General features: G+C 39.2%; 1 protein-coding gene across 2 annotated transcripts in view; it reads left to right on the forward strand.

The window, feature by feature from the left end:
* The window catches only part of unc13c (unc-13 homolog C (C. elegans)), a 168,491-nt gene that overhangs the window by 6,988 nt on the left and 138,357 nt on the right, over nt 1-23,146 (forward strand). For both annotated transcript variants that reach the window (XM_008404760.3, XM_081605012.1), the window contains exons 2-5: nt 1,228-5,659; nt 16,348-16,370; nt 16,955-17,001; nt 18,741-18,819. In XM_008404760.3, the coding sequence (XP_008402982.2) occupies nt 1,426-5,659; nt 16,348-16,370; nt 16,955-17,001; nt 18,741-18,819 (4,383 nt within the window). In that variant the 5' untranslated portion in view covers nt 1,228-1,425. The remainder of the gene's footprint in view (nt 1-1,227; nt 5,660-16,347; nt 16,371-16,954; nt 17,002-18,740; nt 18,820-23,146) is intronic.

Raw genomic sequence — 23,146 nt, forward strand, 5'->3', positions numbered from 1 at the left:
TAAGAGTGTTGCAGGTACAATGGGGAAAGACTTGGACTCGAGTCACACTTGAGTGGACAAAGCAAACACTTGAGACTTGACTTGGACTCCCCTGCAGACACGACCTAGAATCATGCTGTTGCATACAAACTTTATTTTGCATTATTAGGATTGAAAGCTCGATTGTTTGTAAGCTACCGACTGCACAGATGATCAGCCTAAAGTGCATATTCTCTTATGAAAGGATACATATGTTGCGTTCCAGACCATGGGCGGTTAACGGTTAATAAAAACATGTTTATTCTAGCTGTAGTGACATAACATTCAAACTAATCGCTGTATTGCCAATTAAATATGTTGCTTTTTTAAATTTCAACTTCTTTCTCTCTTGCTGATAGGCTAGCTCTGCCACCACAAAAAAACTTCTGGATTATTTAAACTTCCTGTTCATTCAGAAAGTCAACATTTCCTGTCATTGACTCCCTACGCAGTGCCTTGCACATTCTGTTGTTATTTATAGCACTGGAACATGTTTACTGTTCAGACTTGACAACAAAGCGTTTACATTTAGATTTAGAACATGATTGTCTGCTAACATTAAAATTTTCTCTCTCTGTTTTAGAGAGAAAACAAAACTGTAAACCAGAGGTAGAGAAGAAATAGGCACTTTGATTTATTACTTGTCTTAATGTTCTGCTGTCTTTCTTTGAGAATAAATACATTTTTATTTTTGTTCTTTATTGGATAAATATCATTCTTCATACATTTTAAGCATATTTCAGTGCAGTTGGTAACAGTGTTTGTATGTTGATTTTTAAAGAGGATGTTTTATGTATTTCCCAAGCACACAGTGCCACTTTATAGCACAAAAATGCAACTATGTTTCTTGGAAATACTGCTTAAATCAAAAAATAACTTTTTTATTTTACGCTGATGCTTTAAAATTGGAAGCTCCAACTCTTTCCAACCATTAGCATATCATAACAACAATGTTTCTCAATTATGCAAACAGTAAAGTTTGAATTTGTATTCAGGAGAAAGGTTATAGATTGAATAAATTTAATGGATTTAATGACTTGAAGCAAAAGACTTGACTAGATTTTAACACTGGATTTAGGCTCCAATCAGTAGAAACCATCTTGCAAACTCTAACTGTAATAAATGGGTTTTAAAAATGTACATATGTTGGAATTTTGTGTTTACTCTTGCATGAACCATTTTCCTTTTGTTCTTTTTTTTGTCCTACAGAGAACTGTTCTTTTTCCTGTGGAAGGCAACTGGATTTAAAAGTCTTTCAGCCTCTGGACAAACTGTGGTTATAGTGATTGTGAACTGGGCTTCTGTTCTGTCATTCAGCGCCTGAATATGCTCGGCTCGTCCATGCTCCATTACAAGCCAACCTCTTCTTTCACCCGATGATAAAAACAATCCACAGGATTGCCATCCATGGTTTCTGCGCTAATCAAGACTGTGTTATTCTATATTGAAAAGATTTGCAAAGGAATGTTTACAAAGAAATTGGCAAACCCAATTAAGAAGAAAGAAAGAAGTGAAAATAAAGAGCCCAAATTAGCCGCTGATTTGCAAGCACATAATCAAACTCTCTCAACCACTTTAAAGACAACTGTCAAAAAGATTTCCAAATGCTCTTCGGCACGTAACATATCGCTTGAAGAGGACGACGGAAAGAACGACTGCTCATCGTTGTCACCCACTTTCAGCTATCGTGTAGCTATAGCAAATGGACTCCCAAAAAGTTCTCTTTTTCTAAATAATAATGAAAGTATCTTTCCTGAGGTTCTTTCGATTGACAGCAGTTACTCTGACTCCTTGAGTGAGACAAAACCTGTCCGGAGACTAGATGAGCATAAATCACACACTATGCCAGTAAGACGAAACAGGAAGAGCCTCATCAGTTTAGCTCCCTCTGATGGCAGTTCGGAGGGGGAACGGGTGGAACGCTCTAGTTTACATACGCTTAGGCTGGGGGCTCTACGCAAGTTAAGGAAATGGAAAAAGAGCCAGGAATGTGTCTCCTCAGACTCCGACGTGAGCAATTGGAGGAAAACCCTGGGTATACGAAGCAAATCTCTGGACCGTGCTGGACGACAACAAAAGAGCTCTACCCTAGAGCCTGGCTCTTCCTCAACAGGTTGCATCAGTCAGACGCAGGATGTAATGGAAATGATTTTTAAGGAGCTTCAGGGGATCAGTCAGATAGAAACTGAACTATCTGAGCTTCGTGGCCATGTAAATGCCCTTAAGAGCTCAATTGATGAGATCTCCAGCAGTGTGGAGGTAGTTCAGAGTGAAATTGAACAGCTTAGATCAGGATTTGTCCAGTCAAGAAGGGAAACAAGAGATATCCATGACTACATTAAACAGATTAGCCACCAGGCCAATAATTCAACCTTGCGGTTTCTCAATGTTCCTGAAGAGAGATCAGAAAAGACAGAGAGTGTAATATACAAAATATTGAAAGAGAAAATGGGTTTCACAGATGCCCATAAAACAATTAAAATTGAGCTCGCTCACAGGTTAGGGCAACAAAGAGAATGTTCTAATGCGAAGCCTCGTCCTATTATTGTCATTTTTGCAACACCCCAAGACAGAGACGTAGTCCTTAAGAAATGCTACAAACTCAAAGGTACAGGGATTACAGTATCTACTGATAGTTTAACAAATGATGGAAAAGACAGGAAAGACAAAACAATGTCATCCTCTCAAACTTATGAAAGTATGGATATAAAAGTCTCAGGAAAGGAGAAAGTAGTAGAAAGTGACGACTGGGATTCAATGGACAGTGATAAAGAGCTGGATGAGTTAAGCAGGAATAAATATGCAATGGTTATTTCAAAGCCTGTTCACAAGTCCAAATCAGAGAAAAGGCGGTCCCATGACCACAACAGGTCAGGAGACGTAGCAGGCTACTCAGGAACAGTCCACTATGCTGACGACTCGTACTATGACACAGACAAGCATGCAAAGGCTTACTACTCTGATATGACACCAGGATGGCTTTCTCAGAGTGATTATTCAACTCCAAAACTTAGTCGTTCAGAGTCTGACTGTTCAAAACTTTGCCAGTCGTACTCTGAAGATTTTTCAGAAAGTCAATACTTCACACGAGCAAATGGTGGCTCCCTCCTCTCCTCCTCAGATCAAGAACTGTGGCAGAGAAAACAAGAGGACATGGCCTCCTCTTGGTATGCTAGCCCCAGCCATCCTCATGATAGTCAAACATATGAACATAATGAGGTTGAGACTACTGAAACTATTGATAGTGGGGTTAGCAATGGACTTGTCTGCATGTCCGGGGATAGAAGCCACTACAGTGGCTCACAGGTATCATTACAAGGTGATCTTTCACCATGGAAAGACTGGCATCATCTGGAGCAAGGAGCTGACTCTGGCTTAGAAGCTTCAATAGAGGTCAGTAGCCCTTTTGACCCATCAACTATTCCTGGATTTCCAGAGAACATTACCAAGTGTCAGGAGGTTGATTTGCAGTTTGAAGGAGATGAGGAGTTTATGATGCTTGACAGAGAAGCTTCTTTACCTCCTATCACCACCCATATTATTCCTCCCATCACTGAACGGGAAGTTGTCAAGACTTCTTCCCGGCAGTCGAGGGAAGGATGTAAGGTGATCGCAAAAGAAAGCACAAAGATATCATCAAAAGAAGCCTCTAAAGCTGCAGCAAAAGTGACGCCCAAATCAAGTAAAGTCACTACTCCTAAAGAGGAGACATCTAAAATATCGGCAAAAGAAAACACAAAGGTTTCTGCTAAAGGTTCACCTAAAGTGACATCTAAAGCGTCCCCTAAAGAATTACAGAAAGAAACATTAAAATCAGCTGTTAAAGAAAGCTCTCAAGTTGTCCATAAAGACAATTCTAAATTTATACCCAAAGAAACCACTAAGCCTATAGGTAAGGATATAGGTAAGGAAGTATCTAAAGTCACATCAAAGTTAAGTTCCATTGAAACTGCTAAGGTCACTCCTAAAGCAATCTCAAAAGACAGCCCTGTAATCACACCTAGAGAAAGCCCTAAAGAGTCACCCAAAGAGAGCCCTAAAATAACTCCAATTGATACCCCTGTCTTGACTCCAGATTCAACCCCTAGAGAGTCCCCTAAAGAATCCCCTAAAGTCATTCCTAAGGAATCCCCCAAAGTCATTCCTAAGGAATCCCCCAAAGTCATTGCTAAGGAATCCCCCAAAGTCATTGCTAAGGAATCCCCCAAAGTCATTGCTAAGGAATCCCCCAAAGTCATTGCTAAGGAATCCCCCAAAGTCATTGCTAAAGAACCCCAGAAAGTCATTTCTAAAGAGGGTGTAAAGGCTGTTATTAAAGAAGTTACCAAAGAAGCTTTAAAACCACCCCCAAAAGAGGTTCCAAAAGAGGTGGCTAAAGTGCCACCTAATGAAATAACTACAGTACCCGCTCAGGAGGTTTCTAAGATTCCACCTAAGGAAGTTTCAAACATAGCTCCTAAAGAGAGCTCTAAGGTGACCCCCAAAGAGCCTTCTAAAGTATCTAAAACAGATGTTCCCTTGGTAGCACCTAAATCAGTTTCTAAAGATGTTGCCAAGGAACCCTCAAAAACAGGTGCCAGTGAAAAATTCCCTGAACTTGATGTTAATCATAGCTTTCACCAGGCCCCGAGCAAGTCCTCAAGTATGTACCGTAGCCAGAGTGAGATACGAACAGAAAAAGTGGAGGAGGTTCCAAAAACCTGGAGTAGTAGACTTAGTATCGATCTAAGTGAAAAGTCCTTTGGCTTTGGCTTTGGATCCACTCTCCAAAGAGCTAAGTCTGCTCTGGAGGTTGTTTGGAAATCTGGCTCCCAAGGCAGCCCTGCTCCTCCAGAGGAACAAACAAACTCTTCTTCCTCGTTTATGGGGCGTTTCCGAACACTCTCCACTTCTACTGCAAATAGTTCCCCTGCTGCAACAGAACCGGATATTCGTGTGGAACCTGTCTTCAACAAGGCGGAGGAGGAAAATACAAGTGCAGAAACAGGAGAGCTCTCTGTGGACAGTGAGACTCACTACGTTGAAGTGATGGAGCAGGTATTAGCTAATCTGGAAAACAGGACTAATGTTAACGAGAACCAGGACACGGACGAGCTTGCACAGGATTGTGAGACTTCTCAGGACTATGATGTGTCTGATGACATTGAGCCCTCTCAAGACAATGATGCCTCGCAGGATCTTGAGGCGTCGCAGGATTTGGAGGCCCCGGGTGATTTTGATGCAAGTAACGAAACCCGAGTTTTGGAGTATGATTGCAGCTTGGATGATCAGTACGAAGAAGAGTACAGTGAGGATTATGACCACCAACTCACCGAGGACACTGCTGAATACGATGCAATGGTTGAGTATGTGGATGTTGAAGAGCCTGATGAGACTGAGGATAACGATGTAACAGAGGAGATGGAAGAGGGTGCAGAAGAGTTGTACGAGGTAGAGGAAATAGCAGAGGAGGCTGTTGAAGTTTCTGAAAAAGAGGAACAACAACAACAACAACAACAGGAGGATGAAAACAAGAATGTTCCAGAGGAGAAGCCGGTGGAGACGCCACCCAAGAAGCGTGTTCGACCCACATTCAAGGAGGCAGCACTGAGAGCCTACAGGAAACAGATGGCTGAACTGGAGCAGCAGATTCTGGCAGGAGGTATGACTTTTTCCTTCTTAACCTTTATTATACCATCACTTTAAATTTTTTTTTTTGCAGTTCATGAAGCCTCAAAAAAGTTGCAATATGTGTATAATTTAAGGTTACTGAGAAGTGAGAACCTCAACTAAATCTTAGTTATGCATACATATTGTCTTTAAGTTTTGTACTTACTTATTAGGTAAGTACGTACAGTATATATGCATACATACATACCAACATACATACTTACAAAAGGAAGAAACTGTTGATTATGACTTATTTTTTAGAGGTAATGTGAAGGTGGTTTAGCTTGAATGCAGAAAACACTGCTTGTATGGCATTTCATCCTGAACCATTTATTGAGTCCTTAGCATTCTGTGGTCATCAGAAAAGTTACAAGGATATATTTAAAATTTCACAATGTTGGTCTGGTGCATTTACAAGTTGCACAATGGCATCAATCAAAATTATAATGTTGATTGCAAAAGAAATTACCTGGCAGGAGTGTTTTACAATTAAAACCAAGTCATTGAGCCCGAGTGTCATTTTTTGCAAGGGGTACATTCAACTTGTGGGCTCCTTAACATAACTATTTCAAAAGTAATACAGGAAGGAAACCTCTATGGGATGCATATACTGTAAATCTAATTAATGACCATTATGTATGGTATGAATTGTTGATAACTTTACATGTTTTAGTGAAATCAGTAGTAATCTTACAGTTGATAAACCTTTTCAGTTGAAAAACTGAAAAGAGATAGCTATGTGTTACAGGCACCTTTTTTTTTTAGATTAATGCTTTATGGTTTGTTTGTTACTGAAAGAGAAAAGTTAAAAGCACCAATGTGGTTGTTGCCCAAATGAATATTCAGAAAACATAACTACCTTCTAGCAGAAGATTTAAATAACACAAGCAAGAGACTATCGTATACCTTTTGTGATCTTATGATATTCACTTTTTTGCCCTTAATTTAATGGTGGGCCACTTTTCTAATTCATCTGGTTGCATTAAGCTTTTGTATCTCTCCAGCCTTTCTTACCTTAAATCAAGATGCAGTATAGCTGACATGGCCAAGTTTTTTCATGCCCTGTTTTCCACAGGGCATGAAAAAAAACCTTCCGCTATGAAATTTTCTGTTCCTGCTTCTGATCAAAAGTTCTTGACCCACCTGGTCCCACCATGATGCTCACAGTAAGGTAGTTTAGGTCAGCAATACAGCTTGCAAATCAAATCTTGCTATCCCACAGGCTGCATGGAATAAACATAGTAGGAGTGAGAATAATTGGACTCTCAGAGAGCTTCATACATTCTTTTTTCATCTCCTAACCATGACTGGTCTATATTCTAATTTTTTTGGGCAATGGACTCTGTTCTTGTTTTCAAATGCGTTGTTGGAAGAAAACACATCCTGGTAAAAATCCCTGTTTTTTACATAATGAAAGAAACTGAAAAAAAGACAACATTTTTTACACATCTTTAATGGGATATATATCCTGTACAATTCAACCAAATAAATGTTTCAGTGAAAAATGACTGCTAGATGGAACTGAAAATTGTTACAGTCACCATGACAACACCCCAGTTTTATTTGAAGAAGGGAAACCCCACATCATGATTCGGCTACCGCCGTGTTTTACTCTGTTTGGTCTTCTACCAGTGATGGACTGTTGGAAGGGCAGTAAAAATAACTTCAAATTTTTTCTTAAGAAATGAGGTTTGCTTTCAGCACACCATAGCATGGAGTCACAGAAAGGATTTTATTTATGTTGGGGCCCGCATGTTTTCTTTGGTTCAAAATATTTCTGTCTTTAGCGCTACAGGAGTTTGTTGTCACACGTCGAACACAACTAATACTAAAAATTCTTTCAGCTCCTTTTATGATACCGTCAGTGTCTCTCGACTGCCTCACTCTCCACTTTCTGTCTCATTTCTTTCAATCAATTTTGAAGACCAGTACTTACAATATATGATGCTGGGAAATTGTTCTGTCCCTTTGTACTGCCTGGAAAAATAAAATGTTCCTCTGTTACTTTACACACTTATCTAGGAAAGTTATTGCAGCCTTTTATATATATATATATTTTTTCCTTTAATAGATTACTTTATTGCTTTAATTGAATTGTAAACAATATTAGAATAAAACCCAAAATTATTCATACCCCTGGTCACCATGTTTCCTTTGACTAAAAGTTATAGGTTTTGTTTTTAGTAATGTCCAATAAAAGGTTTCTTTCACTGATCGTTTACTAAGACTTTTTTTAAGTAAACATAAATACATTTTCAGTCAAAAAACTTTTACATTGTTTTGTTGTCCGTCCTTCTCATCTCCCATCGGCTGAATAAAAATACATTTAAAAATCTGGCTAACGCAAATAAGTTTGGGGCTAAATTGTGCCCAATTTGCTACCAATCAAATCCCTCGCAGCCGCCGCGCTCGCCTCTCGCTCACGGTCCAGAGAGCTCTGTCTGGCCTGACTACGAGCTACACAGGGAGTCTCAGCGGCATTGCTGTACTCTTGCATCTGTCTTCAACTGGCTACAGTAGTGTCTGCATTCAGATGCTAATTTACACCCCTCAAGGGCATTTTGTAACCAGGTCAGCCTCGCTAGGAATATTTATAAAGGCCTGATGCGAGTAAAGTTTGTTGTTTGCTCCTCGGGGAGCATAGCAGGTAGACCCTCTTTATGCTTAGTGCATCACTTCCTGATACAGTGTGGATATGAAAAATGCATATGCAGAGAATCCGAGGTACTGTATTTCCATCCAGTTCAGCACATTGTCTGATTTGGTATGTGGGAGGACAAGGAGAAAATCTGTGTATACCTTACACACAATGTGGGGCAGTTGTGTCTTTCAGATTAAATATTAATATGTACGCCATCGTAGCATATAGATGAGTCGCTACTGCACATGATGCCTGTAATTATTTGTTGGGAGAACTTACTTTTACCTTCTGGGCATAAAGTCTGAACTGAACCTGTGAAGAAATCTGTGCAGTTTTCTGCAGAAACACACCAACCTAAAGCAGATGTTGTCATCAAAAGTTTCTCAGACCGTTTTTTACTGATTTTGAGAATTTTCTTCTTGTTAAAATATTTCACCACATGTAGTTTTCAGAAAACATTTTAATAGGATTTGGATAAGAATGATCAGAAACATGGCATTTGTGCAGTTAAAACATGATATTTGCATTGTACTTACAATATATGATGCTGGGAAATTGTTCTGTCCCTTTGTACTGCCTGGAAAAATAAAATGTTCCTCTGTTACTTTACACACTCTTTTTCACTTTGTGAAAAAAGGTGACTTTCTTTTTCTTTTACATATACGGTGTGAAAAAGAAATAACTTTTTTCCTCTTGCTGCCTGAAATTTAAAAAATTACTTCAAGAGCAGCACAAAAATAAAGATTTCTGATTGCAAATGTACTCAAGGAAATGCCTGCTGATGCTAACGCTGAAGTGTTTCGCTATAATGACTATTTCTACAGCGTGAGGAATCAAGGGAACTCTTTCAACCCTGAGAACATCTTCATAAGGAAAGGAAATTAAGTATGAATGTTGAAGAAACATTGCCCTGCGACAGACTGGCGACCTGTCCAGGGTGAACCCCGCCTCTCGCCCGGAACGTTAGCTGGAGATAGGCACCAGCACCTCTTCGAGTCCCACTAAGGAACAAGGGTGTAAGAAAATGGATGGATAGATGGATTGAAGAAACATCTCAAAACATCTGTTAGGTCACGTTTCAGATTGGGCACAGATTTGTTCTCCAGCTGGAAAATGACCCAAAGCACACTGACAAACTTGTCACAAAGTGGTGTAGTGACAACAAAGGCAATGTTTTTGGAGTGGTCTTCACAAAGGGCTGATCTCAATCCCATAGGAACAATAACCTACAACCTTAATCTGTTACACAAGTTATCTCAGGCCAGACCTTTCAAAAACTGTTGAAACAAGTTTTGAAAAAGATAACTTGAACCATTTGACCAAAGCCATGGAGTTTAAAGGGCAAATTTAAACTCCATGTTTAAATTTGCCCTCACAGGAAAAAAGTTTGGGGACCCCTGTAGTAGTGCATAAAGTGTTTAGGCTGTTGAACTGCTGGAATATGGAGCTGGAATATTGGAGTTACATGCAGCCAAAATAAGCTTTTGAACTTTATAGAAGTTAAATAATTATTTAAAAATGATTATTTTTTTCATTCCTTAGTCATTAAGCAAATAGTAATTTGACTGTGTAGTGCTTTGATTTAGTGTCAGGCGGTGAAAAAAAAAATGGCTGGCATATTTTTACGTACAAAATGTTCAGAAGTTCGACTTTGAAATATGTGCCTGTTATAAGCTCAGTTTCCTCTGTTTCATCTTACAAATTACCATGGTAATTATCAGTTTCAATACATTTTAAAGCTTTTTAAGTGTCACAGAATAAGGTTTTGTAATAACTAAAACTGTTTTATGCCAGGTGGGTGGGGGTGGGGGTGGGGTGGGGGAGGGCTTCACTCAACACTAGTTTTTCTTTTTTTAATGTGCAACATTAGAGACATACGTGGTGACATTACCTCTGCTAAGGACTTGGAGTTACATGCAGCCAATGAAGGCAGGTAGATTTTTGTCTTAATCTGCAGTCATGAATGACTTTCTAATGGAGTCTATTAGATCTTGCTTTCTGCAAAAGCCAGTCATATGTGAGCCTTACTGGTTTGAGATCAGAGATTCTTGTTGTTGCTAATTGTATGGAGAATGAAAAGCTTCTTTGACAAAGTAAAATTCTGGATTAAGTGGGGTAAACAGACTTCTAGTTATGCTTCTAGCATTGACTGACAGGATTGAGTAGAAATGGTGATATTTAACTTGCACTCCAATGCTGAGAAGCTAATAAACTATAGTTTACTTTGTGCGCCACAGAATCTCCCTGGTATATCGGTATTTTAGAAGAGCCCAATATCAAATCATGTCATTTTCTTATACTTTGAAAAAAAAAAAAACCTGTGACTTTTTTTCTTGAATCTTAAAATATGGTAGAAATATTGGTCATTTTGAGCAGCCTGGGGAAACCCATATCACCTGCATGTGGTAATCTTCCCACTTGGAAGGAATTGAGATCCATTTTTAAACTACACTGCAGACACATCATCACTTTAAAAAGGTCTCTTCCCCCCAAAAAATTATCTATCAAATTTGCTTTACAGGAATATGGATCTTAAATTAAAGCAATAAATTATTAATCATACAGAGATTAAAAAGCATATTGCATCTCATTGCCTGTATTAGGTTAATTTATTCGTAATTCTGAATTTGGTGTAAGAGCTGGAGTGAAGTATTGGCCTCTATGCTGTCTGGGAGGAAGCTTTTAGGACTATAAGGTGTTGTCAAACAGCCTGCTAGAAAATGCACAATAAGAAATGCCACCATACTTTTATAGCAGGGCAGTGGTCCCCAAACTACCGCCCGCGGGCCAGATCTGGCCCAAATCCACATTTGGTCCGGCCCCCTGAACAATACCAGAGAGCATTTAGATTTTTTTTTTTCATATACAGTATTTTCCGGACTATAAGCCGCTACTTTTTTCCTAAGCTTTGAACCATGTGGCTTATATGTGGATTTTTCTTCAGCCACCAGGGGGCTCTTTAGCAGGAAGTGAATCATTGGAAGTCAAAATTGGAAATAAAAGAAGAAAGCGCCCATTAAAACGGAATTAGGTTTTAATAGGGAATTGAAATTTGAGAATGTTGTTGATCAGTTAAATAGCATTGAAGGGAAAAAGATGATTTTTTGTTTTTTAAAATAATACTGGGATCATTATGAGAATTTGAAGTATAGATATTAGGATCCAATCGATGGAAGTAGTGCAACAATAATGGATGCAAGCTGCTGTTGAAATCTAAAGAAGAAGCAGCAGAAGAAGGTTCCCATTTTCCTTTAGCTCATGCTAGTAGCAACACAAAGGATCAGCACTTTTACTGTTACAGTTATCGTTCGGAAACTACCGTAATCAGTTCAGTTAAATCTAAACTTGGCAACTTTTTCTTTTTCAATCGTAATAAATGTGATATTCAATTGACCTGTTATGACTCAAATGTTGGGTGTCCGCCCCCCTCTGCTGCATCGTTGTGGAAAACCTGGAGCAGCAGAGATATCTGTGGCTTATAGTCCGGAAAATACGGTATTTATTTAATAAATAGTGTTATTTCTTGGATTTTTTTCTGTGAAGAACCCAGAAAGGGTTATTTGATTGTGCCTTCTGGAAAACAATACATTTTTACATTTAGGCACTCCTGCAATCGTCACACTTTTTCTCTTACAAACTGACTCCGGCCCCTACCAGAGAAGGGAAAAGTTATGTGGCCCTCACAGGAAAAAAGTTTGGGGACCCCTGTAGTAGGGCATAAAGTGTTTAGGCTGTTGAACTGCTGGAATATGAATCTCTGCTCCAGTCTCAGCACTTTTGGAGCCCTTAACAGTCTTTTTTTGTTGTGGCCTCATGCTGCCACACCAATTTTACTGTCGGGATTGTGATTCTAGGGTGATTTGCTACCACTTTTTTTTTTGCTAAAAAATTAAAAATTATTATATCTGCAGCTCCTCCAGAGTTAAAACGGGACGTTTGCTTAGTGCTCAAACTAGCAAATCAGGTGAAAAGCTAAATTTTCAGCTGTGCAGTAGTTCTGGATTTTTAACTGAGCTTCTTAAAATGTCAAAACTGCTTTAAACATCTTCACAACTTTTTCCTTCATCCACTTGGTGTGTCTTGGGGCCTTCATGAAGGAAGTAGCTCTCTCTAAAAACATCAGAGGCCCTGAGATGTATTTGTACTAACATTGAATTACACACTGGCAGAATCTATTTACTGTTGAGTTTACTTCTGAAGGCAATTGGTTGCCCTTGTGTTAATTCAGGGATATCAAAGTAAAGTGAGCAAAATAAATATTCATGCCCCAAAAAATTTTAACAACCACAAATCCACTTTGTTCTCCTTGAGAACAATGACCTACTTTGTGCTGGGCTGAAACACAAAGCGTTCTAGAAAATTACATTTAAGTTTGTGGTTGAACCTCGATAAAATGTAGAAAAACTTCAAGGGTATAAAGATGATTGCAATCTCTTAAAGTGGTAATATGTATTTTCCAGGCATATAGTGCTTTATTTTATACCACAATCAAGTAACTTTGTTACGTTCAGTCAAATTGACACCTTCAAATTGGCCTCTGTCTCTTTAAGAAGCTCCTACTCTTTCCGACGCTCCGCCTTCAGCACGTCATCGCAACAATGCCTTTCCATTGTGCCGTTTACAACCGTTCTTAGGAGCATTGGAGTGAGAAGTAGTTTGTGAGAAGTGGCCTAACTTCAAAAAACAGGCGACCCAGCAACAAATAAATCCAAGAAAAAAACAAAACCTCCGTGTCAAACAAACAAGCACAAAAAAGAAGCCATCCTCTCACGATAAGTTCAGCAGACTCAGTTTTGCCAGGTGTTTGCTAAATACTGCTGATGCTAGTCGGGTGGAGATGAGTTGGGGAGGCGAAAGCTCCAAGAAGGATAGAGCAAGTGTTCAGCCACCCCCAAATGGTTGCCAAGAGAGATTCAAGGATTTCTCAAACATGCACAAAAAAATTATCAAAGCAACACTCCAGGTAGGTTTTTGATGGAGTAATATTATAGCATGTTAAACAAATTATTTTACATACATTTGCAGCTTTGGAGTGTATACTGCAGGCTTTCCGAGACTATCATAGAACCCGTCCTGTTTTTATGTAGCTGCTTGAAAAAACCTTCTTGCCCTGAAGCGATGACATAGTTGGATGGTGATTGTAGCATACCTTGTCAAAGCACTGACAGCTGAAAATCCGTAAAAAAAAGAAAGTAAAATAAAATAAAACATTCCATGAAAAACACTTGTCACATTGATTTTACAAATCTGGTGATGAGATGCTATTTTTCCCCCCTCTACAGGCATTTGTATTTGTAAGGAAAGGAAAGGGTATATTGCACTGCTACATCTGGACTTATGTGTCGGTCAGCCTGGTTGCGTTCGGGGAGACATTGGTCAGTTCTGGTAATACTGCCATCCAGGTGCAAGCTTTACTGCTCCACAAAGCTGTGATCTATGTAAGGTGTGTTCGTGTATGTCAGCAATGAGACTGAAAGAAGGATTTGTTACTGCAGCTGTCACCTCCACAACACTTCGTCCCTTAGCACACACACACACACACACACACACACACACACACACACACACGCAATCACACACACTGAGGGTTTCTATCAATCAATTACATTTTTGTTCCACAGATTTAAGGCTCCTGTGAAATTAGGTTTATATCAGCAGCCTACAGCCTATCTTTGTAACCTGGCTTTATCTGGTGCTGCTGCAGACTTACAGGTAGAGTAATGCCTCTATCTTATATGGCTCTGCTGAAAGGGACTCAGTTGATTGCTGTCCGTAGCACGGCTGGCAGCTTACCTCTCCTTGAGATGCAGTTTTCTCAGCTCGCCTTCGGAGTTCATGTCACAAACAACATGATCGCAAAGAACAAAACAACAACAGAAAAAAACTCAACAAAATCCCTCGCAGAGTCAATCTTTTAATTAGTATTTACAATCTACCATGTGCTGACTGGGAGACGTTTATTGCAGTGCTGTTATCGCAGCGCTTCCATGAGGGTCGCTCATCTTAAAAAGATCTGGACTTGCGGTGCGCAGTAATTGCAGTAAAGCTCTATCACTGCCCTCTGGGTCGATATGCAGGTTCAGCATAATGTTTACGTGAAAGAGTTATTGATGAATATTGTTTAATCCAACAGTTTTTGCTTTTAATTAAACCGATCAAGCACGATGGAATGCAGCGCATTAAAAATTGAACAGCAAAGCTACTCCGGCTCGCACCTTTGTTTATGAAGCAAACTTATAACGACGAACAGCCTGCTGGGCTGTTTTAATCAGAATTCAAATTTGATCTTTCTCTTGCGAGCAGCTGTAGTCTCTTAGTAACGCATTATGTCCTGATTATGCTGTCGTAAAATCACCCATGGATCACCAGGACAACAATTAGACATTTGCTTTCCTAATCTCCTGCTTTGGTCTTTAAAATTGTAACATGAGGCTAAATTATTATATCTGCCTAATGTTCCATATCTACATGAATATGAGTGTTAACTCAGGTGATGCTATCAATTAGAGGCAAACACTTTTAATGATGATTCTGCAATTCCTCAGTTAAAAATACCAATCGGGCATTACATTATGATGACCTTGTTTTGCTGCAAAACCTCCCTGATCCACCAAGGTCTTGACTCCGCTGGACACGCTGAAGAAGTACCATGGCAACCAGCACCAAGATGTACCATAACAACTAGCATCAGATGCTATGGCATCTGTTGCCATACTTGGTCCAAGTCTGGTCCAGAATTGGATGGGCCATAACTCAAATGCTAAATTTTACTGAGATCTGTGGCTTCTGGAATTTGGTGTCAACATCTTGAATTCATTGTTTTGCTGCTCAAACACTTCCTGAGTCACCTTACACACAGAGGCCATTATCCTTCTGAACTTTGCTACATTCCTCAAAAAAATGTTGAAGAGCAACTTAAAATCCCTACTATTCTTTTTTTATCTCTCTCTGTGTTGGCTACGCTACACACAGACCCGTTTTCGTAGCAACTGACTGAAAACAGCTCCACTAATTTTTAAGGATTCAACACCAAAAAACACTTAACATTTCCCACACAAAGAACAGTATCACGTTTTCACGCTTGATGTTTATTCTGCAATTATTAATAAAGGATTGTCTAAACACAGCAATGGATTAGCTGATTTAAAGAGAGTTGGGTTGTGAGTCACCTTTTTTTGTTTTTAACTGGACCGAAACACCAAATTCCACAGCACATCTACATGGTAAGGTAGTCACAGTCAAGCTAGCATAACTGACCCACTTCACTCTCCCTCGCCATTTTTTTTTTGACAAACGTTTTACTGACCTTTGACTTGTGATATCCTTGGAACTTGTTATCTAGTTGTGTGGCCAATTAGTAGCAAAGCACTGCATCCCTTTTTCTTTTGTATATATCATGCATGCATATAAGATTTAGTGTGTTGAGTTGTCAACTCGACAGCAAAATCAATGCTGGTCATCGTCGGTAAGCAGTTTATTTGGGATTTTGGCTGGGTGACGTTGCAGCTTGTCTTTTGTGACTATTGTGTACCAGGAACACCCTAAACCTGCATCTTAGCCAATTATGTGACCTTATTATCAAACTATCACAATTTTTTCCTGGCTTGCCCATTTCTTCTACTTTCAACTATACATTATGAAGAAATTCAGGGTTATTAAGTTCACCAGTAATGATTTTGAAATGTAAGCCAATAAGTATTTCAGGTGTTGCTACAGCCTTCTCCTCACTAGGTTTTTGTCCCTCTCCATGCACTTTGGAAGTAGTTGTGAAGTTGTGCCAGAAATGTTTAGATCTTGCTAATCTTCTGCCAAAAACGCCTGCTTTACAAAAGTCCTCTGTTGGTTTCAAGCTGCTCTTCTCTCCAGAGATAATTTCTCTAAGTCGCCTGACTCCGTCTCCGTTTTTGCAAAAGTTTCTTCTGAAGACACAACTGTGTTGTCAAACGACAAAAAGTGACAAAGTTTCCAAAAGCCCCTGGCATTTTCTAGCTAGCTAATCCCTTCTAACATTTTCTCCTCTTGTCATTCTCTCCTTCCAGACGCCAGTGCTTTGGATACTCAGGTTTTGCTATTTTACATCACCTAATTGGACACGTGATTTTCTTGCATGTGCATGTGTGTCCTTGTGTCAATGTGGTGACAACTTTTGTACCCATTGTCCATGTGCGCGTAGCTGTGAGTGTTTTCTTGAAGCTCAGTGAAAGGTGAAATTTGTATGGATTGAAGAGAAGGCAGCATGTACCATTTTGTGGTAATTTTAAGCCGATTTTTCCTTTATTCAGCATATATTTATATTTTTAAATGATGTGTTTTAAAATAGGCTCTTGTCCAGTGAGGAGGGAGAGTTACACAATAGGCGAATCTTGCCTCAAGCATCTAGTGCAGCAAAGCTCTCAGTCTTGAGCCCACAAATTACACCGTTGTGGAATAATTTGGACCTTGCCTGTAGTGATTCCCTCCTCTCTCCCTGTTCTGCGCTACTCCCCCCACCCCTCCAGTCCTTTATCCAGTCCTGAACTGACATGCAGTTTCCCAAGCGTTGTGATGCTGTGCATTTTTCATTTCCTTTTCTTTTGCCACTGTTTGTTTTGTTCTGCGTTCTCTTCTTGTATGTCTAGTCTTACACTGTGTCTCTCTTCTCTACAGCCTCGCAGTATTTTGGATCCCAAATTGCTTGGTTTGCAGACCGGAGGGTGAGTGGTGGCTCATGTCATGATCTGATTGGTTCGCTATTACACAAATGGGACTTCATGTGTACTGTGAACTGTTCCTTTCAGTATCAGGAACAGATCACTGAAATACTGCAAGCAGGGAGTTTTTCCAACTGGAGGATCATGCTTCTTGTTTTTGACACATGACAGTTAAAGTGAAATCACAAATACTAAGGCCTTTACAATGTAGTGATGTGCAGACATTTTAAACCACGTTGCTTCTAAAACGTCAAAAAACTGAAAAGTGGATAGATGATTTTTTGGAAATTATTTGGAAAACATCCGATTGTGATATATATATAATTATTATTATTATTTTTTTTTTTAAGTGATCTGAGATAAAAAAAAAAAGGGCTGGCAACATCACAGTTCAATAAAAATTTTTATATATATATATATATATATATATATATATATATTTTTTTTTATTTATTGAACTGTGATGTTGCCAGCCCCTTTTTTTTTTTTGCTCAGATCACTTAAATTGTGGACGTCAATGACAGTAAAAGTCATTTCAATAGATTAAATATAAATGTATAGCTAATATTTAGCGGTGCTTCAGTCAGAAATCGAAGTAAATTTTTGTTAATTGGATCTGACTTGTCATTGGAAGGACAAATACAGAAAACTTTTTGTTTAGCTAAAAAAAAAACATGCTCCTAAACAAATAAGTTTCACTATTTGGATCCTAAGCAAACATAATAGCACTGTTATGCCTTTTTTTTTTTTTTACTTTATTTTAAAAGTTAAAGCTTTTAAAGGCTTAGGCTTAGGTCCAAACAGAACCCTAAAATTCACACAATATTGGTATCGGTCAAGAAAAATTCTAATGTGCATCTCTAAAATGTACTATTCCCAGTCATAGTGTCATGGCTTCAGTCTTTTGTGATTGTAATATTGCACACAATGATATTGTGTTGATGGTGATACAGTATATTGTGGAGCTCTATCAAAAATGAGCTTTTGTCTGATTTGTCTGTCACTCTATAACTTTTTTCTTTTTTACCAGGCTTTCAAAATACTGCCACTCCACTGATTTAAAAGCGGTGCTGTTTCTTTCAATGTTTGTGCAGTTAGCCCGGTTGGCGCAAGCACCGAGCCAACCAACACCTCAGGAAAACAACTCAATAACTACTAACTCTATACTTCCTAATAAGAGTCAGTAATAAGTAACAAATCTTTTGTATCGCAAGAAATGTCACGACACGAGATCCCGTTACGCCCATGCCGAGCAGCTGGGCTGCTTCCTCGGATAGAGTCAGCCCAGAAGCCAGAGCAAAGGCCCCGCTCAGCGTGTCACGACACAGGCTGACAGAAGAGCTTCAGGAGCTTTATCTGTGTGGAGGCATTGGGGCCCCCGATGTCATGTTGAGGTCATTAAAGAGGCTTTGAGTGACAGTTAAGGTGATGCCGGTAAAAGTAAGTCTGTAAAGGCAGAGGGACAAAAAAAAAAAATCACTTAGAAGACAGAGAGACGGATGGAGTGTTGAGCTGCAGTGGATCCTCTCTGTTTCGCTGAGTTTTTTTTAGAGTACTGTAGGAGGTTTGCACCATGCAAAGCTAAGGGAATGTGGGGGTACGGCAGGTTCGGAAGGAGGCATGATCCATGGCGTTTGCTGGCTGCGTAAATCACGGCCCCCTTCCCCTGTCGCCGTAGTAATGTTCGCCCAGCATGGCATTATTATGATATTAATACCCCTTAAATCTGTCCACTTCTACAGGGCTGGCAGTATTCTTTATGGTATTGACAGCATGCCAGATCTGCGCCGCAAAAGGACAGTGCCTCTTGTCCGAGACCTGGTGAGTCATCTGCCTCAACAAGGTTACATGTGATTTATGTCAAATCTATCAGCGTGACCCTATGTTATACCACAGTCGTGGAATTCTGTGCCGTGTGAGTGTTGGCCTCTGCTGAGCACAACAATATCGTCTCTGACACCTTGATAGAACGCTGCTCGGCTTTACAGAAGCAGATTTAGTTTGAGGTAACTATAGGAGACAATGTTATCGGTGCTGAAGGGAGATCCTGCACAGTGTGGTTTCAGGTCACTATTAAAACACAAGATTGATTTTAAAAACGTGGATCAATCACGGTGTAGGAAGTAACTCCAGTGATTGGGAATGTATACACACTGTACAGTGCTGTGGTGAAGTATTTGCAGATGCCACACTTCAATGCATAAGAACATCAAACTAATTCTTAAAATTAATAGCCTTAATAAACATGAAGTATACTTTTTAAATGGTGAAAACTGTCCAAACCAACCTCGTCCGATCTAAAATTCATCACCTAACTTTCATTAGATGCATTTCAGTTTTACTAAAAAGGCACAGGCCAGATTGCAATTAGACCTGAGGAATCAAGATGTCACCTAAACGGTACCCGTCTGACAACATGAAGTAGGCAAAAAGGTCTTAATAATAAAATTGCATTTGGTTTGGAAAGGGTTTCATGCCATTTTCTAAGACTTTGAGACACCGGTGAATTATTGTCCACTAAACATCAGCATGTGAGCTCAAACTCACTAATCAAACTACAAGATTAGTGAGTTACACCTGAAGTTACACTTCAGGTGTAACTTCTTGTTACAACTGAAGTGTAACAAGAAGTCCATAAACATAATAGCTGATAAATGACCTGTTCAAGTATGGACTCAGTTGACCATGTGGCATGCTTTTAAACAGGTTACTTAACCCTCCACTGTGGCTCAACCAAACTATTTCTACAAGAAAAAACTTAGAAGACGCTCAATGACAGTTGTTGCCATCAAGTTTGGCAATCCCATTTATTACATTTAGGAAGCATTTATTTTGTTCACATGTGGCCGGGGTTGGTTTGGATTGCTTTTTCAGCCTATGAAATTCAGATCATTATTTGGACACTATGTGACAAGAAACAATCAAACAACAAAAAAACAAACTAAGGAAATCTGTAAGAGGTCAAATATTTTTTTTCACAGCACCGCATGTTAAAATAATAAACCTTGGAATATTATTAGATGTCAGTTAATGTCAGTTAAAAGTATTAATGAAAGACTCCTGAGGTGCAGGGACGTTAACCGTAGCTGTGTAACTCTTTTGCTTGATTAATTAGCCCAGAATGAGTAGTTTTAAAAAAAAAAAAAAAGCATCGCAGTGAAGCTCCACCATTTGTTTTTTTTTATTGCAACATAATGTGTTGTAAAATATCCCACAGAGAGGCTGGTTGCAGCGAGGCCCACTTTAGCACTGTGCCACATGGTTACTCTTTCTGAGAGGCGGCAGGCTGCGACAATGCCAGTAATAATATTCATGTCTATTTATGTATGTATCTGTCTATTACATGCCACAACACGTGTTTGTCTCACATGTGTCCGTTTCTCCATCTTCATGTACCCAGAGCCAAAACGAAAACCAAAACGATTGTATGACTCAAATCTAGAATAAATCTGTTTGGTATTCTCTCCCAGATTCGATCGATCGAAGTCATGCAAAATGCTTTTTTTTTTTTAACGCAGATGATAATGCAGCTTGATGTCATACACATGGATGCTGATGAATGTTTTGTACCACAGTGAACAACATGAGTTGATGCTGTATTTGTTCATATCTCTCATTAAATTTAATAACCAACAATGTCTTGGTAAGTATGGGTTGCCGTTTTTTTTTTTTTATTTAAATTTTCTTTTTTTATCTTATTGGATTATTTATATCTTTTTTATTTTTTACGTGTATATTTGCCATTCCTACATGAACCCATAAAAGCTATGGGTGATATTTTTCAGTGAGTTGTCAGATTTCAACGTAGCTCTCACCAGTTGTTGTCTCTTGTCGCTCGGCAGGTGTCGGGGTGGGGAGGGGGATAAAAAACCCAAAACAAAATAAAAAAAACAAAAACACACTATTTACCTCGAAATGTTGACAACTCAACCCAAAAATATATCCAAAGAGACTTCATTGACTTCTGATTTAACTGTGTGAGGCTTTTAAATCATGTAAAAGTGACACTGAGCAAAGCCTTTTACACGTGGGATGAAGTCAGTGGTCAGCAAACGAATTGGTCCCCCTCTCATGCCTCCCCTTTGTCAATGTCCCATATTTGCTGTGTGATTGCTTCAGGGCAGCAACAGCGCCTTTCTTTTTCTTTTTATTTTGGTTATTTATTTTTTTGTCTTTGTTTTTGATTGGAACGGTCAGCAGGGATTCCCCGCTTTTATTATGGAAAATTAATAACAAAAATACATTAAAAAAAAGAAAAAAAGAAAAAAGTTAATCATCCATTCTCAAAGCACTGACAGATTATTACCTCTGGACGCACGGTCTTTTTACATTGTATTGCCCGCAGCAACCTCAGCAGTGCTGGTGCATGTTGATAAACTTACATCAACACTCACAGTTCATGTAGAGGTCACATTCCTCCCCACATTCTCCATGGCTACCATGGATCTTTACCATAGCTGGGCCGCGGAGACGAGAGGGTCGTGGTAAAGACAGATCCAGTATTGTCAGCTGTCCATGTCTGCATTCCTCTGTTACATAACTCCCCTCAGTCTGGGACTTATTAACCTTACGCTCACCCAAACACAGTAAATTTTGTAATATGAGAGCTTATTAACACGTGTGTGTGTGTATCAGTGTGATTTGTGTTTATTTTGTGTGGGCGTGCACAAGTGTATATGTTCGACTGTCTGGGCTGAAGAGTGTGTGCATATATGTACAGAGCTGTGAGAAAGCATTGGCCTACTTAAAGATTTCTCCTGTTCTTGGCTTTTACCTTGCACTTTAGTTACTCAGATCATCAATAAAAACTTTGTCACACAAAGATAATCAAACTTGGGCAGCTCTTCCCCTTAATCCATACAAAGTGTGGTTCTAAAATGAGAATTTCACACATTTTTTTATATATCTATATATCTATCTATATATATTTATTAGAGGTGTGCCGATCGATCGGTCACCGATCATAATCGGCCGATTTCCGTGAAAAAGTGCATGATCTGTGATTGGCGATCATTGGCTCTTGTTGCCGATCACACAAACCGATCACCTGCTTCTCATTTCGCAGCCTGCCTGTGCAGCTGGTCTCCTCTTTCCTTCACACTGGGCAAACGCGCAGCAACAAATCCTAAGCGATGTGGAACTATAACGCACTGAGTCAGTGGCGCAACTACACATTATTTAGGTGGATGCGAAAACAATGCCATACTTGAAGGAGTTTGGCTACATCGAGGCTCACTGCAGTAAAAAAAAACATATGGAGACGCTGGTTCTGCTCTCGCTGTTGAACCGCTGCTACGCGCTACAGGTAGTAATATTTCACAGACGGAGCGCCGCTTCTGCTCCACCTGGTAGTGACTCTCACACCGAACCTCTGTTTAAAGCTGCAGCATCTAACCTAAAAAAATACATTTTACACACGTATTAAAACTTTCGCTGTCCTAACATGAGACAGATAATCTCTAAAAAAATAATCGATCTCCTCCCTGCTCTGCATAATTACAGCCACTCAGAACTAGCAGTAATCAGCTAGCCGCCATGCTATCAGGACGTTTTCATTCAGATTGTTTATTGTAATGGATCCTGTATTTGCCTTTGAATGTTAAGTTTTATACTTGAACTTTTTGGCAATGTTGAGAGGTTTTATTTTGGCTCTTTGCATTATTTAGCCTCTTCAGAGGTTTCATATGTTTTCAGTCTGTTAAAGATAGTATTATCAATAGCAGGACAATTTGCACAATGCCTGTTTTGTTTAGTTTTCTTCTTGGAAAAAGTTATTAAAAATAAGTTTTTTGTCTAAATTAAGGTGAATTCATGGTTCCTTTTTCCACATAATGTAACCGGTAGTGTTTATGATAAAAAATAAATAAATAATAATTATGTGATCGGTATCGGTGATCGATATCGGCAAGAAAAAACCTGATCGGCAGATCTCTAATATATGGTGGAAAAAATTTGCCCAAATCAACCAATAGACCGACATTCAGAATTAAGACCCACGTCTGAGAACATGAAGAAGGCCAAAGATTTTAAAGAGCAACACAACACGATAATCTAAAATGACAAAACATCTGCGTGGCACCACCTATCAGTCTGGAGTGGAATGTAAAGCCATTTCCATGGGGGTCCAGTAAAGCAGTTAGTCATTACT

Source organism: Poecilia reticulata, chromosome 3, assembly GCF_904066995.2.
Source record: "Poecilia reticulata chromosome 3, P_reticulata-male-v2, whole genome shotgun sequence".
In the NCBI taxonomy this organism is placed as follows: Eukaryota; Metazoa; Chordata; class Actinopteri; order Cyprinodontiformes; family Poeciliidae; genus Poecilia; species Poecilia reticulata.